General features: G+C 36.0%; 1 protein-coding gene across 1 annotated transcript in view; it reads left to right on the top strand.

The window, feature by feature from the left end:
* The window catches only part of LOC113503415 (furin-like protease 1), a gene marked incomplete at its 3' end in the record, with an annotated part of 160,866 nt that extends 144,865 nt beyond the window's left edge, over window positions 1–16,001 (top strand). Inside the window, 9 exon segments of the mRNA XM_026885363.1 lie at window positions 356–528; window positions 4,786–4,995; window positions 7,677–7,815; window positions 9,672–9,895; window positions 12,580–12,719; window positions 14,365–14,483; window positions 14,873–15,192; window positions 15,195–15,333; window positions 15,757–16,001. Coding sequence (XP_026741164.1) covers window positions 356–528; window positions 4,786–4,995; window positions 7,677–7,815; window positions 9,672–9,895; window positions 12,580–12,719; window positions 14,365–14,483; window positions 14,873–15,192; window positions 15,195–15,333; window positions 15,757–16,001 — 1,709 coding nt within the window.
* Between the last annotated feature and the right edge of the window lie 1,781 nt (window positions 16,002–17,782).

The raw sequence follows: 17,782 nt of genomic DNA, 5'->3' as shown, positions 1-17,782 counted from the left end.
TATTAAATGCATTTTCTTTACATATTTACAGAGCAAGTAAATAAAGTTACGCAAATACTTTTTTTGTCCTCCACAAGTTTTTGCTGTCTTTATTCTGTCAACACGCTAGCTCACTGCGGGCTGGCGTTTTTAGATTCCATTGTTTAGAATCCAGATTTCGACACAATCTTTTCCTTCATTGTTTGTCAGTGATGTCTTAGAATATTAAGAAAGTATTATACATATAACTATGAAAAAGATACAACAGCTCTTAGCCTGTGTTGGGATTGAAACCGCAAAGCCGACATTACACAATATTAATACTAATTAAGCAATTATCAATCTTCTTAAACTAATCTTAACACTCTTTTCCCAGGCGTACGCATGTTAGACGGTGACGTCACAGATGCGGTCGAAGCCCGCTCCTTAAGTCTGAACCCTCAGCATGTGGACATCTACAGTGCATCCTGGGGTCCTGATGACGACGGGAAGACCGTGGATGGTCCAGGGGAACTGGCCACCAGAGCTTTTATTGAAGGAGTTACTAAGGTAAGAGGGATTTTCAAAATTACTTAGCTTTTTTAAAATTTTGGAACGGTCTGGAATAGTTCATTAGAAATAGAATATTAATACGGTCAGCAATAGTCGATGAAGAACATCTGATTTAGGGATCGCCAAAAATGTTCAATGCCGGTCCTGATACTAAGTTATTGTATTTCTTTAAAGTACGATAGTTTTCATGGACATATAAATATATGACATGCACATATAAATTTTGGGCCACTGATGTTTCGATTTTATATCAAAGCAAAATGTTTCTCCTTTTTAGGCAAACGGAAAATGGAAATAATGTTAAAAACAAAGGATATTTCCGATTTGTTACTGAATCCAGACTTTATAAAATTACTCATACATCATTCTACCATCATACTATTTAGAACTGTATAACACATCATAACAAACGGCCTGATGTCCACTTGAGTGCACACTTGCCCTAATAGTCACGCTAAAGGCGTTTCCATCAACTGTATGTCATCTACCGACCGCCGTATTCTCGGCCGAAACGTGCTCGCATCAAAGTCACGACCATTCTGTGTTCGACAACCGCATACGTGCCTAAGTGCTGTCCGACTTGATACCATGTAGTTGTACTTTACAATGTATCTTCTAAAGTGAGATAGAAGTGAGTTAGATGGTGCTTTTCTGAGGTTTTCGCGAATAGATATCACTGTCAAAATCTTACTTAAGAATGTATTAAGTACGAAAAATTCATCGGCCTGAAACCTCCTCCCATAGGATTTGCAAGCACTGAAAAGAATAATAATAATATATCCTGGGACAACTCACACACTGTTATCTGATCCCGAGCTAAGCAGAGCTTGTGATATGGGGACCAGACAGCTGATAAACTTACTTATATATTTCTAAATACATACATATTATAGATAAATTGCACCCAGACACCGGAACAAATGATCATGCTCATCACACAACATTTGTCCTAGGCGGGAATCGAACCCACGACCTCCAGTTTAGCAGTGGTTAGTACCACTAGACCAACAGGCCCGTCAATTTTTATTATTATTTTATTTTCTATCCTCATTATACCTAGTAAAATTGATACTTGTCTTAACTGACTGACATATAACACTAATATAGATACAAAATATTCAAACGAAGTAGTAAATTTAAAACATTTCCGTTTTACTCGTACGAATCCATGCATAACTAAGCCTATTGTTAACGGGTATCCCCGTAACGAGATTCCTAGAAACGAATGGGGATTTCTTAATGGAAAAACCGATTTGTACATTCGCTGTCTCGAATGTCTTACCCTGGGGAGACAGATATTCGTATGTGAGGAACTGAAGACAAGAACCGAGGGAGGATTGGTGACTGTTTACTTTAGTAGGTACTTTTTTACATAGCCTGTTAGGATAAAAACAGGGTATTTATTCCGCAAATAAAAATCGGTCGAGTGCAAATTAGACTTGCAACTTTGAGGGATCCGTACAAGTAAACTAAAGTAAAAAAAATGGTGGATAGCAAATCAATGTTTATGTCTTCCACAAAAGTATGTGTCACCTTAAAAAATTATGACTGTAATGACTGTTGCTGGAATTCGGTCTTTGTTTTTAGTATTTTTATTAAAATTATCTAGCTATCAGGTTTCGTTATCAAGTTACATAATATTCTGTTAGAAGTGATTCTGAAATTTTATTTTTTGGATTAGGTACTACTTGAAAGAGTCAAAGTCACAAAACCCAATATGTACATAAATGGATCAACAGATTGATAGATATCATCTTATATCTCAGAAAGGTTTATTGTAACGTGTTAAATTGAAAAAGTCAATACTCTGTCCGATTCCCACAGTAACTTCCCCTATCTGTCTACAACGCTGTATAGACTTAATGAAAAGTCACAACACCAGCTACGTTAAATTCGCGACTTTAATTTATCACTTCAGCTTCACGAGTAACATTGACACTTATGTCATAAAAAATAAGGTTTCTTTTTACTTCTTTTGTTTTCGTGTCGATTTTGTAACTAAGTTAGTGAAGGGTAGTCGACCGGCCGTGCGACACAGCTAAAGCAATTTCTGTAATGATGCAATTATTTTCTCTCTTTCCCACTATATATGGTCAAGTGTTCGCGAAGCATAAAATTTACATAACGTTGTTTCCCCTTTCAACTCTTAACAGTATTTGAAGGTTATGTATACAAAAGTACAAGTACGTTCAAAAGTTACTTCGGTCGGCTTCGTTTTTATTACCGTAGCGGTTTTTCGAATTTAAATAGAAAGCGTTATTTAGTCGAGGGGAAAAGTTTGAGCCTAATACAGCTGTGGAATGGTCGTTTTTATACCTTTCCAGGTGAACAGTATCGTGGTGGATGTTTCGCAAATGTTCTGTCTTTAATGTTACTTTTATTTGAGTACGAAATTATTCGAAAATTATTTGAAGTTTGTTTAAAACTTTTAAAGCTTTTTGAACTAGCTGTTGCCCTCGGACCCACCCGCTACAAATAGAAAATGATCCCAAGGGAGCATAAAATCGGAATGAAAACTAAACTAACTTTTCTAAATTTTAATTCTGGTTATAAATTATATGTGTACCAAGTTTAGTCTAAATCTGTTCAGTGGTTGCATGAAAGAGGAATAAACATCCATATAACCATTATTAGTAGGATTTACGAAGCATTAAACATGGAAACAACTTTTTCCTGTAAATAAGTATTGATACCGAACTGAGTATATCGTATCAGCTTATGATAAATTTTACAATAAAAGCTTTTAGTGGTGATTTACCGGATTATTTTTGAGTATTTCATGCATCAATTCTGACGTAACAATTATCCTCTCTACAATACATTGAAAAACAAAACGAATATTTTCAATTATAAGCTGTCAATAACCAATAAATATACGGTATTTTATGATAAGTTCGGCAAATCAAAGGTATTATTAATACCTGGACCGTATTGATCGGTATTACAAATTGTGCAGATTCGTGGGTTGGAGTTCGGATCACATCGTCATCGACTGTTTAGCTGCCAATCACAAAGCACAGCTACTAATTAATCGCTAACGAGATACGTCTCGGCTAAACGTCGAGTATTCATATTGTATGTCTGATGTATGTCTGGGATATTCAATCTAAATTGAGGTCAGGGACGGCTGATACATAATATGTATGTAGAGATAATTTCTGGACATGTCTGGCTATGTCTTTTGTTATTCTATAACTAAATGTGTATATTTTTTTAAACAATGTTTTAATCATTATCTTGCTAAATTAGGCTAGGAGTTATTTATTATGTATGTATCATGTAGGAATTTATTTGGTAATAAAATCAATTAAATTGCTTCATGTCTATATTTTAACTATCAACGTTATCTGTAATGTAAATATTTATACAACCGTAAAATATGTACTCAATCAAAACATAATTATAATTAAATTTTCGGTTATTCAAACATCATTTCCCCTCAACAAACCGCTAGTTCTGAAACATAAGCAAACGTACCAATATAAACATATGAATTTTAATCACATATCGTTTTGCGAGTAATAAAACCATCATACAGTCGTCAAGTCTATAGTGTGGCAAATGACGTGACATTTGCATATGTCGAGGCGGAAAATACATTTCTACGTCATTTCCACACTTTTCGCTTCATGTAACAGCATTAAAAAAACGTGTGTTCATTCCCGTCGCTTTGCAGTACGTAAAAAGTAGAGACACGATCAATTCGAGCCTAGCCAAAACCTAAAAATTGTTAAATTCTTTTGTACAAAATATTATATCGAAAACATCAGTGTTCCCACCCCGCGGACTTCCCCAAAGGAAATGCTCGGAAATTCTGGTTCATTTTTATCTGGAATTTTTTCATACATTTAATTTATATGTAAAATTCAGCATACGATCTCTGACGAGAAAATCAGTTTATTTAGTCGAAGTATATTTAATAGGTGAAAATAGTTATTGAAGTCTGATTTTACCTTCTCATTTTACATACGAGGTTGCGTGGTAAAAAGTAGTACACTTTTGTACTTATTCATTATAAGCACTCTCTGTTCTGTGAATCAAATCTAAACATGACCATTTTTAACTATTGTCTATTGGTTGAACAACAAAGATTATTAAAACACAAACATTTGGCCTTCCGAGAATTATAACGTACTCACAATTCCAAAAAATCCTTACAGCAAACATTTCTACCAAATCATGCTCCCAGAAGCCAAAAACATAAAAAAGAAATATAGTTTCTGACAATCACTAATGCTTCTATTTCCGATACAGGGTCGCAACGGCAAAGGTTCCATATTTGTATGGGCATCAGGAAATGGCGGCAGAGAGCACGATAACTGCAACTGCGATGGCTACACGAACTCTATATGGACGCTGTCAATATCATCTGCTACTGAACGAGGTGAAGTGCCTTGGTACTCGGAAATGTGCAGCTCTACACTAGCGGCTACCTACAGCAGTGGGGCTATTAATGAAAAGCAGGTAAGCTAATATAACAATTTATTGGTTGTAGAAGTGGCCAGAATAATTGGCCTAGTATGAAGCGGACTGAAAAAAAAGAAGGTTTTCCCATCAACTCAACCAATTCTATCCGTGTCTTCATTATTTGATACGTACAAGGCTTGCAAAGTGGTCTTATTTGTTGTTAAAGCGAAAAAGCAACATTAATCATCTTAGGAATTTCATTTTTCTAGTTCATAAGATATAGCTTGATGACAGACCGACTGACAGTAGAGCTTAAGCTTGTTTTAACCCTTTCGGTACGAAACCGTATATCAAAAACAAACCATGCAGTAGACTAGAGTCAGCATCTACGCATGTATATGCAATAACCACTTTTTTGCTTCCCGATGTCAAAGAGCTAATTTCAAAAGTAAATTTTTTCTTGCACTATATTTGTATTTTTATTTTCTAAATAAGAATGTGTTCATCAACTCCTTTTGGCTATATCTAAGTGTAAGAAGAAACTTCTTTTAAGTAGATTAGCGAAGTACTTTGTAGCGTTCACTGCCTACGCATTAACTTATTACTATCTTTTAGCATCCTTTTCTTACGTAATGTGCTGTCTCTTTCTCACGCCTTTATCTCGGGGAGACGAAATCCTTCAGATCCATTTTCTTGGTTAACGTATCGCGTAGATTTGTGAATGACTATCACGTTTTATTTCGCTTGTTTGCGGTATTACACGATTCCTCTGCTGTATATCGTTTCTGCCATCTGGCTTTGAACATTGAACCATTTCATTTGGCCTTTTTTGCAATCACGGCCTTACAATTTTATAAAAAGGTTTTAATACTATTGGATAAGGCAGTTTCACATCATTTAAAAACACTTATTTATGGAGATTGCTCGACCAGTTTCGGACCCAAGGGGTTCATCTTGAGCTGACCAGGTCGACTCGTCGCGTGACTAAACCGATATTAAATCAGTAACAATTGGACGACGTTTTGACATCATTCCTACTAAGAAGAGGTAACTCCACGAATAGCATGTAAACAAATTACGAGTAACTAAATAATGTTTCAAAAACCCAGGATGCAATTTATTTATGGACACTCTTTTTCAAAAAGCCTTTTACTCGAATACCTTTAAGACTAAACAAAATATGGAAATACGGACATCCTATACCTAAGTAAAATCCATGTAATATTTTCATTCACTCACTGGGATTTCGAAAAGAAACTCGCTATTATGATCTTTTTACTGAGGGTTACCTTTTTACCTACTTCGGTCCCGATCCCACTTACGTCGAGAGTAGTAAATGTTCGTATCTACACGGCTTTACCTACATAACATTCTTTACCCTTTCAACACTGGCTGAGAGGTAAATAAAATTATGTCATTTGAATATAAATTATAAGGTTTCTCTTGTTAATTTCATGCTTAGAGTTCCTGTCCACTTTTGAGAGTACACATTACAATACAAAGGGTGTTTACTCAATCAAAGTTACATAAACTTTTGGGTCAAACGAAATTGTTTTGAATAGATTAACTATTGGGTACGGAGAGTAATCGTTGGATACTTATTCAACCGATATGGTAGGTCCTTGATTGGTTGTAGGGTGAAAATATTGAGTAGCATTTGCCACATATAGTTTAGCCAATATTATTGTTTTACTATGAGTGATTAAACTACAAGTCAAGTGGTAGACATATTTTATATCAATAAGCTGTAGTCTCAAGTACAAACGCACTCCAGAAAATGTCTGAAAATATTAGACTTCCTTTCAGCAAATTATCTTGCTCACAAGATTTTATTTCTCTTGTATTTACGTGTTTGTTTAGGTCTTGCAAGCTAAATAACAATTATTTTGTGGCATTGAATGGAAATATTCTTTTATTGCAAACTTATGAGATTTTGTGACAAGTCACAAAGTACTACATATGTTATATCACGACACCATCCCAACTTTACTCTTTTCAATTTTCAAATTATTTTTGAGGATTGAAAAGAGTCCCAAGACAAAAATCTGCACGACGAAGTTAATTTCTGGTTTAACTCAAAAACTAAATTCAGGTACAACCACACAATGTTCTTTTTACAAGAAACTTTTGATACTCCACAGACTCTACATATGTACCTACTTGTGGCATTGCAACCTCTTTTCCACTTTCCTCTTGGACCCTCTTTATTGTTATGCTGTTATTTATGAAGCTATATTTTTTCGGAAGTGGCTTCGGGATAATTCGATTCCTTGCAAACGAGGATGCTGATAAATATAGATCTAAATCAGACTCTTGTGATCGTTTGTCGTTCGTGAGTCAGTGTTATGATCATGATATCTTCCTTTTCTAGACATTCTTATTAATAAAGGCTATTTCCGACATGTATATGACCTTTATCGAGACATAACTCTTACTTCGTCTATACCTACTTATTTTATTTCTAATACGATCAATATTGATGGATTATTTTTTATGAATTGATCTAAATATTTACAAAGCTAATTATAGCATTTTTTTTGTGTGGGCGTCGTCAATTTAAAATTGTTGACGCTATATTCGAACTCGGATTCGGCCTACGCCTTCCCTGATCACTGTCATGATAACATCACATTCTAGATTAAAGTTCTCAACGAGGCCTTTACATAAAGAAAGTAATAAATAAGTAGATACTCTTTACTTTTTCTATTCGCTTATAATTTTTTTATTATTTTGTTCAGGTTGTAACAACAGATTTGCATCACTCATGCACTGTGGGACACACTGGCACGTCTGCGTCTGCGCCGCTTGCTGCTGGCATCTGCGCGTTAGCGTTGCAAGCCAATAGAGACTTGACGTGGAGAGATATGCAGCATATTGGTAAGTATTTTATCTAGAATAATATTTCCTTATGTTACGTATCGAAAGTAAAATGTGGCCATGAAATGTTCATCTCGAAAATAACGTTTATTAACATAGATGGTAGTTTTTTACATCGTGTGTTTAAGGTTACCAAATGTATCGGCTATCAATTAGCTAAATAAAATAAATTTCGATTTTTTAAGCTTTATGTGATGTATTCTAAGTATGTATTGTAAGCTTTATGTATGTATGTGTTAACGCGATTAAATAAATAAGTGGGCTTTAGAAGACCAAATGATTAGTATCCTGGGTAGTTACCTAGAATGTAATTTCGTAAAGTAAAAGCCGTATGGATTATACACATGCCCTCCAAATCTAGGCCATTCACGTTACTTAAGTACTCTACAATTAAGCGAACACTAATTTAGTTTCAAATTACGATTTTGAACAGTTTCCCGAACTAACTTGTTTAGTGCGGTTTCGACTTTAAAGTTACAATTTTTGCTTCGAAACACGATCCTCAATTTACTCGTAGCTCGTTTATTTTTCATAGTTTCTTATATTAAAAGTAAAGAAACGGTTTGTATTTTTACGAGGTGCCTGGAAGCAAGTTAATGTTTTAATAAGATATGAGATACTAAAAAACACATCCATTGCCTTCTTTATCCGTATTAGAGTTTACAGTATTTTTATTGATTCTTCATAATAACACTGAATACCAATATTATGTTACTACAAATAATAAAATCCAAAATATGACGACGTAAAACCAATGATCTGTACGGATTTCCACCCCGCCTCGGCAATAATTCTCGCGATCCTTTAGTTGGCAATTTTCTTTACGAGTTTCTGTGCTATTTTTGTCGACCCTCAGCTTTAGATTTCAAGTCAAGCATGTCAAATAGCCGATCCCTGTTATTATTACTTCACATCAAGCTAAAGTAAGAAATGGACAAAATATCTTTATGTAATAATCATATTTTCAAAGTATCAAATCATATTAAAGTCGTATATGATATGCTTATGTCTTGTTAAGGGTTTTTGATTACATTCTGAAAGTTACAGGGTAAATGTTTATGATTAGGAATGATGACTTTTCTTTTCAGTATTCATCTTTCAGTTTAATGCATTAACGAGACTTATTTTTTAGGCTATTTTCTGTCAAAGCCATAAAAAGCGTCTATAATGAGCAAATTGTCTTACCAAACGCCAGCTTTCATTAATATTAAAACGATGTAACTTATTTTTTCAGTGAAAATAGAAACTTAAACTTATCAAAAGAGCCTTTTATCTTTTTCCTTTAGCATAACATAGTTCAATCAACTTTAGCCCTAAGAGAAAGGCCCAATCATGACAGGAAGCCACAGGCGAACCCTTTGGCTAGAACATCTATAAACTAACTCAAAGACCTTTTGTTACGAAAGTCCTATCTCAAACTTAAATAATTCTTGAGTTTATCGATTATCTTAACGAGACGTTTTTAACAACAACACACATTGGAAAGCTTCCCTTTAAGCTAAGTATCCTAGGGCCGTAGTTAGGTGACTAACATTTTGTGTAATGATTGTTAAAAACCTTTGTATTTTGACAATTTACTGTCGGCAACGGAACTCGACAACACAATCCAATTTATAAATGGCCAGTATTTTTCAGCAAAATTTACAAATAGGTATTTAGCCTTATTGGTCACCACAAAAGCAACATTGAATTTGATTAGAACAGAGGTTTTTAAAACTTCTGGTGCTGATCTTACTGTTTAGAATGATTCATATGCACGTGAGAATGATTCATTGTGAATTTAGTGAACTTAATGAATAATTCTCACGATAGTTACTATAAAAATATAGATATTAACCATAAAATCTTGTCAACAGTTGTACGCACAGCTCGCCCTGAACGCTTAAGCATCGGCGGTGAATGGAAAGTCAACGGCGTCGGTCGCAATGTGTCCCATTCCTTTGGCTACGGGCTGCTCGACGCGGCCGGCATGGTGCGACTCGCCAAAACTTGGCGCTCAGTACCGCCGCAACGGAGGTGCGAACTTGCCGCGCAGGTTTCGCAAAAACAGATACCGCCGAGATCGTCTCTTTCGTTGGATGTAAGTTACATACAGGATAAATAATATAATATGTAGTCCACAACTTTCACACAGCGCCATCTGGTCTAAAACTAAGACAGTAAAGTACTAGACACGACTATCCTGACTATAGCAGTCAGGATCACTAGCCCCTGGACCATCAAGCCAGTCTAAGGTTTAGTTATACAGCGTGGCGCGTTATTGTTCACTAATGCAGCGCACGTTGTGTAAACCTGTTTCGTGACATGTTGCAGCAACGCAGCAAGCCTTGTAACAGTGAAACGAATTCGAATTTGTGTTTAAAACTACTGCCAACTACCACTAAGATGGGCAGTTTGCTTTTGACGCTAAACGCTAATAACAAGCACACCTTTGATGCCATTATGACCAAAAACACAGTAAAGATCTTTATTTTCATTATAATGCAACATTATTAAATGATGTAACGGTTTACTCACGCGTATTTATCGGGGTAGCCCGACTAGTTTCGGACCCAACCGGAGTCCTTAATCATGAGCAGACGCGGCGGGATCGCGAGTCGAACTCTCGACTCGCGATCCCGCGATCTCGGGATACCCCGATAAATACGCGTGAGTAAACCGTTACATCATTTAATAATGAATCAGTCTCACGATAGTTATTATAAAAAAATAATGCAACATGTTACGGATAAGGTAGGCACAGAGGAAAGAAAATTTTATTCTATCCATGCAGTACGTACAAAATTACCTTACCTTACGTAGCTACATTTTATGTACCTGCAAGGTACGTAACACGTTACATGTTGCAGTATCCGTTCAATTTTGATAATATAGCGCATTGCAGTGAACTTGTGACGCGTCTGACCTCGAAATCCGGTGCCGTTTATACTGTCGACACTTTGAAATAGTATTTAGTACCTACCTATCTCCTGTGAATTCAATATGAATACTACATTTCTTTTTCTTTTTGTTTTTCTGGTTTACTTTATACTCAATAATATCTTCATACTGTAGTAAATTGATAAGGCGTGAGTGCTGGACTCGGGACAACAAAGAAAGTAAAATGTAGATATAATTTCATTAACGTAGCTGTTAAAAGAAATGAAAACTGATAGTTTAAGCTACAAAATTTCCCCCTAAATCGATGGCCTGGGTTTGGCCGTGACCGAAATGTTGCGGCTTATACAAATATGTCTGACACAAAATAAATACGAGCAAAGGCCACAAACAGTTAACAAGAAAAACAATTCACACCGTTAAACACACAGAAATTAAAATAACATTAAAACCACGTGAACCGAAGAAAGCGGAGAAATATTATAAAAGCTGAAAACTTGCAACACTTTCGAAGTTAACTGTCCGATAAAATCATAATAGAACGCCAAGGACCAGAACTTTCGCAATAATTAATTTTAATACCTTCTTTAACGGTAGTATTCGAAATGGGTATGTTATTAACAATTGCAAAGCTTGAAATAAGTAGCGATATTATTCTCTAGCAAGCCTTTTAGTATCACTATCGGTGTTCGCCAGTTTATGCTAATGGCGTCGGAAAAGCGTTCACTCACACATTAACATACATAACCATGCGTCTGTGTGCAGTACATTCATTACACCAAGACCACTGTCATATTGAATTCAGTAAATCAACTAACATATGAACGTCGTTAAAATATCAAGTATTCCGACTGGTGTTTGTATAATTTAGTCCCAAATGTATCTTGAGTGAAATTCTCGTATCTCCACCGCTGCATGTCATTGTACATTTATATCTTCGTATGTATGCAGCCAGCGAAATGTGTTTTCAGCTTATTGCATTTTAGCTCATCTCGAGAATGATGTAACATTTACGACCAAGTCTATATATATGGTTTAAAAATGTTTGAAATCAGACAAAATATTTGCAGCTTAAAAACGCATTTCAGGCTACTTTTTTTTAATTGGTCTGTACCATGAAAATGAGTACGCTGAAAGCTGAAAAGAACAAAAGAACACGCCAACTTCATGTCTGATTTGCGCACAGTAAAATTCCTTTATCATTCTACTTTTATTTCGAAAATGAGGATGAATATAATGTAATAATGTTATTTGTGCAGTTGTCTCGAAACAGATTGTATAAAACGAATTGCTCTTATACTTAAGATGCTTTCAAAGAAGATAGTTTAGTTACGTAAGCTGTGTCAGTTTTCAGAATTGCAGTTGAGAAGAAATTCGTTCATTAAGGAAACATTTTAAAAGGCCGGTTTCTTAAGGTTCATGAATCGTAAAGGCAATCTACGATTTCACAAAAATTTCGTTGGGAAAAACGTTCTTTGGTGTTTTTAATTATTCAATACCGTTTAGGGACACTCTGTGTTGTATTGAATTTTTTAATAACCAAAACAGGGCCATTTTTCATAGGTTGAGTTTAAGGGGACAGTGGTAAAATTTCAGTCATTAAAAAAATACTTATTTTGAGTTTAAGGTTAGGCACTTGTATATGCTTCGATTATTCGTGAAAGACCTCTTGACTGGTCAACGTATCCAGCCAAAATTCTTTAAAACAGGACAATTAATAGTTAGGAACGGGATTTATACTTCCACAATTTCGTCATCCAAAAATCAATTGTCGATTTTTGGAAACGTGGGTTAAGGATAAATGATTCTCTGATGTCCCCATTTTTTCCGAATTCTGCTTTCTTGAAACCTCTCTGTACACAAGCTAATAAACCCCTTGTTTTACAGCTGGTAGTGGTCGCTTGTCCCGGAGTGAACTACTTGGAGCATGTGCAAGCGCGCGTCTCTCTCTCAGCAGCTCGACGTGGTGATCTCCGCATCTCACTCACCTCGCCAGCCGGGACTAAAGTTACTCTTCTAGCACCCAGGTATGTTATAACAACCATATTTAGACAAGCGGGATTTGAACAAGCGCTGACGCTGTAGGAATCCCTCTAATATATTGAAATGTAAAGGTCAGGACAGGCGGAAAAGTTTGCCATTTAAATAAATTCGAGCAATTCGATCAGCGTTCATGCTTGTGAGGTCACTTGTCTAAGTTACACTATTATCTGCTTCAGACTTTAGAAGATTTTTTTTCCAACTTCCGTCAACATGTTCACCTTGTTCATAGTGAGAGAGACTGTGTGAGGGTCTACCGACATTTGTGCTTGTATACGGGATGAAGTAACTACACCATCTTCACTTTTAGAAATGATGAAAGGGCCCAATAAATTTCTTGTAAAAATAATCTGTGATATCAACTATTGATTTCAAGGTCTCATACTAACATCATTGCCTGATCTATCCCATTGTGGAATCTTCAGAGCATCTCAGATTGGCATATAAATGTCGTTCCGAAGTACATTTGTGTCTCTATGTAGGACGGAGAATCGACAGTAATTGGGATATAATGGCTTTAGCACACAATAGCTCTTACATGTGATGCTTTACAATGTCCATTGTAGATATTCATATACATATTGGAGTGTCGCATAGACCGTTGTCAAGGCAAAGTGCTATAGTCCATCCTTGTTGCCAAGAGCTGATGTCGACTAGAATTCGAGAGCAGTACAAAATGATATCTACGAGTACAGTACAAAGTATCAGATATGAAGTTAATTGGATTGAATATGCCAGTGTCCAATCCAATTAACTTAATTTTTATACTATTAATATAATTAGATACTAATCCTGAAAAAAAAACATGTAGAGGGTAAATCTGGTCAATACTTCGTTTTAATTTTTTTTTCATGATCTGCCTCATTGCACTTCGTTTTACTTACTCTTTCATAAATCATTGAAATAAACATCATAAATATGAGAAACACGAGTCAACGTGACATAAATTAAATAAACCGAATCTATTGAGTTTCAAATCAATGCTTGAGCGTGACTTCTGAGTAATTATTATTATTCAGCAGTTTAGTATAAGGCACTCGACTAAACAAGTACCAGTACTATACAGTTCTAAGCTTCTAACAATGTATTATGGTATTAGATACACTAATGATTATAATTGTTGTTCTAAGTGTGACTACGGTTTGAATAGATATTGTTTTCCTAAAGCTAATGCATGACGTTATACGCGATGCTCTGTGACATGGAACAACGTGACCGCAAACACAAAATGCGCAAACTATTGAATTTTAAATGGACGACTAATGTGCTACCGTGTTTTGTCTATAATATTTACCGACCAGTCTCGTGTATAACGCATAAATTTAAATGTAATTTAAATTACGTTCTAAATTAATTTGTAAATCAGTTTATTTAAACGGTATGAGTGTATTTAAAATAATTTATTAGAAAACAATGACACAAGCATTACATTATCACAAGCTTTACAACTGTTTAACATCCATCCGTTTAAACCAGCTTCATCGTCGAGACTATTAGTAAGAGCAAAATACGTTCCGGTTTAGCTATTAATCATGAACATGGTATATAGTTAGTTGTTAACTTTATTAAGGCCGACACAAGACGCTAACTGGGTCTCTCGCTGGTGTAATTAGACAGTTAATTTTCCGGCAGGCCGCACGACTCGTCGCGAACCGGCTTCTCATCGTGGCCTTTCATGTCCGTGCACATGTGGGGCGAATCACCACTGGGCCGCTGGGAGCTCGAAGTCACCAACGAAGGACGATACATGGGTAAGTCATCTATATGTTACAAGAAAAACCAATAGTCCATGTGTCTTTGTCACAAATCTTGAAAGCGTAACTAATCTAACAGTCTAAAGTAGGTTTTAAACACTTTTTAAGATTGTGTTCAAATGAACGCTCTGTTACTTTAATGAATCATGAATAACAAAAACTTGGACTTTAATCCGCAAACTTTTTTACGACCGCATTTTATAACGAATGGCTTGTCACAAAAGTCAGCGGTCTGGATATTTACAAGGCCCAAGAAAGGCTTAAAGCGACATCTCAGAAATTGTTTCAACAAATGGTTCATCTACTTGTTAGTCTTAAGTAAAAATGTCTCAACTAATCCTCCGTAGTTAGTCTAAGACTAAATGTATATCAATTTTGCGTCATAGGCCGAGCAACATTGCAAGATTGGTCTTTAACTTTATACGGAACTAGCACGCCAGCGGCTAAAAACGATCCGATACCGTTCCGGAATCCAATTATACGCAACAAAGGCAACGCAACGCGACCTGTTGTGGTGCAGGCGGGCCGTAAAAACAATAGAGGTAAACCTGTGCCCATCGTGCCGACGTACACGGTGGGTTTGGTGAAGAGGAAAAAGAACAAAAATTCAAAGAATCCGAATAGGAATTCGCAAAAGTCGAAGCAGAGTCGTCCGGCGACGCGGTCTCCTATCGAGAGCACGACGGCTGGAGCGCGCACGTCGCGGCGCCGGCGGCCGACCTGAGCCTGAACCTGCGCGGCGACCTCGCCGACCCGCTGGCCGAGGCGCGCGGCCGCAAGATGTCCAGCCTGTTCGAGCAGTACCCCAAGATCCAGCGCATATACCCCGCGCCGCTGCAAGCACACGGTACCCCCGCATGCCGTGGCCGTTTTCGCCGTTTAGTTTCGCCGCCTAGTTTGAACCTGCACGTCAATTACCTTTGTTCCAGAATCCGCCGCTCTTTGCATGTCGTGTGTTTGCAATGTTTTCATTTTATTTCGTAGCGAACTTTATTTAACGAAGTTTTTGTTAAATTGACTTTCGATTCCAAATTAGTCATTAACAGTTTGTAGTAGACAGACAGTGATGGTTTTATTATGTTTGTGTGAATTTTCAGTTTATTTGTATTTTGTAGTTTTTTTTAGAAACATTTGATGTATTGATTTTAATTTTCTTTGCTAGTCTTATTTATGCTTTGTACATATATTTAACTCTGTTTTAATTTCGAATTTGAGTCGCTTAAATTGTATTTTTTGCGTTACACACACTAACATGTACTTATTTCTCCAGCGGGACCTTTAAGTCAATGGGAATTGATATTCTACGGTACGGAGACTCCTCCTCAAGAAGATGACGCGTCACCTGAGACGAACTCCTTGGCGGCTGGCCCGGGAGCCAGCAGTTCTGTGAACGTGGGCTCCAACTCCGGCCAGAGCGCGCCATCCTGGAGTGGTGCGAATGAACCGGACTCGGTAGAAGAAGTGCGACAGAATGCACTCGATGATGACCTCTCTCTTGTCTGGCATTCGCACACGGTGAGTTTTAAATTACATAAACTCTTCCATGCAAATTCCAGTGAAATAGTCTGCTCTCAGGATAACAGCGTAGTAAAAAAAAAAAACCAAAACATAACTTTACAATCGTAATTGTCTATTTAAGAAAGTAGCTACAAAATTTAAAGCCCCAATTAATCTATCAAGTTTAAAATCTTGCCACTATAACAACTCTGTTACCGTGATAAAAATCTTAAAAGAATCATCTTTCACGGTATTCGTATCTTATCACAAAAATATTAAAAAAAAAACTTATCTACTATCTAACTAATTATAATTATAAACAAAAGACAGTATATTCCCAGTGGAATGCTAGCGCATATCACTAGCAGCATTGTCCTCCTGTTATTGTTACAACCATACAAACATTTGGATGTAACAACGGCGGATATGTCAATAGCTGGACAATAGTATTGCGTGCGGCATTATTGTTTTAAACACCTGTGCAAACATCACTGAATCAGATGAACTTTGTATAGATTTTTGATCTAGGATGTTTAACGATAAAAGTCGTTGCTATTTACCGCATTTGTCATTGAACTCTTTAAAAATTTTGAGAATTAAAGTAGGTTCAAAATTTTTAGGCAATAGAACAGTTTAGAAATTTCTTTAGAAGTTTTCGGAGTAATCAATTTTGAAAAGCAATTAGTTATGGTTATCTACGTTATTTCGTTTTAAGATAAATGGTCGAATCTATATTGAGCTCGTGAAAATATTGCCTAATGTTATTTGGCTGGCTAACAAAATAAATAAATTCTCAGCTTGGTCCGAAAGTACCAGTATAAGTCCGTAGGGTGTACAAAAATAGTTCTATAACCGTATTGTCCCACAAAAGTACCGCTTTTTTAAGAACACTACTTTTTCAGCACAAGTTGAATATATAGCTATAATTTAGTACAAAGTTTCGTCTAAATCTGTACCTGTACACACTGTTACCATATATACAAACTTTCACATTTATAATTTTAGTAGGGATAATTTAATGTCGTCTTTGTGTGCTAAGTGACACGCTTATCTCACTGCGAGACAATTAGAGGTTGATATACAATAAGGTGTATTAACGCCCACGAAAACATCCAACATAAATCTTCGTTAATGGATTTGGCAAAAGTACAATGTAATGTGTGGATATGATAGGAGTATATACAAACGTTATTGAGTGTTGTACGAAATACTAGTATTTTCTAACTGTAAGGACTCGATCACAAGGAGTCAAGACTAAATAAGTCTAGATACTTGTGGTCTAGTCTTGAATCCTTGTGGTCGTACGTACCGTCGCGTCGTAGTAAACCAACCTTCTTTAGGGATCATACAAACACAGAAAGACAGTTGTATTTAAAAACAAAATTGATGCACGGATATGAAAAACGTGTTAAGTTAATATCTTCAAGAATCTTTTTTTTCTACTTGTAAAAATATAACTTGAAATATATTATAATATGGGATTTATTTGGCTTCAAGCTTGCTATTTTGCATTCACGTTTAGATTTCACTCTGAGAGGCTTTTTTCCTATAGATATGTATCAATGAGCGGGTCAAGAAGGTTTAAGGTTATGCGAATTGAAAAGAAAATAAAAAGAATAATTCAATAGTATAAATAAAATGTCATAAGTTAGGATGTAAACTTAATTGATTTCTCTCTATCCTGTCGACTAAAAATTAAATAACCTGTACTGCACAATTTAAAACCAACCATTCCAATATAGACTCGCCTTTAGGCTCGATGCGAAGTAATGCCTTAGATTAACGCTTCTACACATTGT

This window comes from Trichoplusia ni, chromosome 19 (genome assembly GCF_003590095.1).
Source record: "Trichoplusia ni isolate ovarian cell line Hi5 chromosome 19, tn1, whole genome shotgun sequence".
NCBI classification, from domain to species: Eukaryota; Metazoa; Arthropoda; class Insecta; order Lepidoptera; family Noctuidae; genus Trichoplusia; species Trichoplusia ni.
Note: the sequence above shows the minus strand (reverse complement) of the source record. Positions and strands in the feature narration are given on the sequence as shown.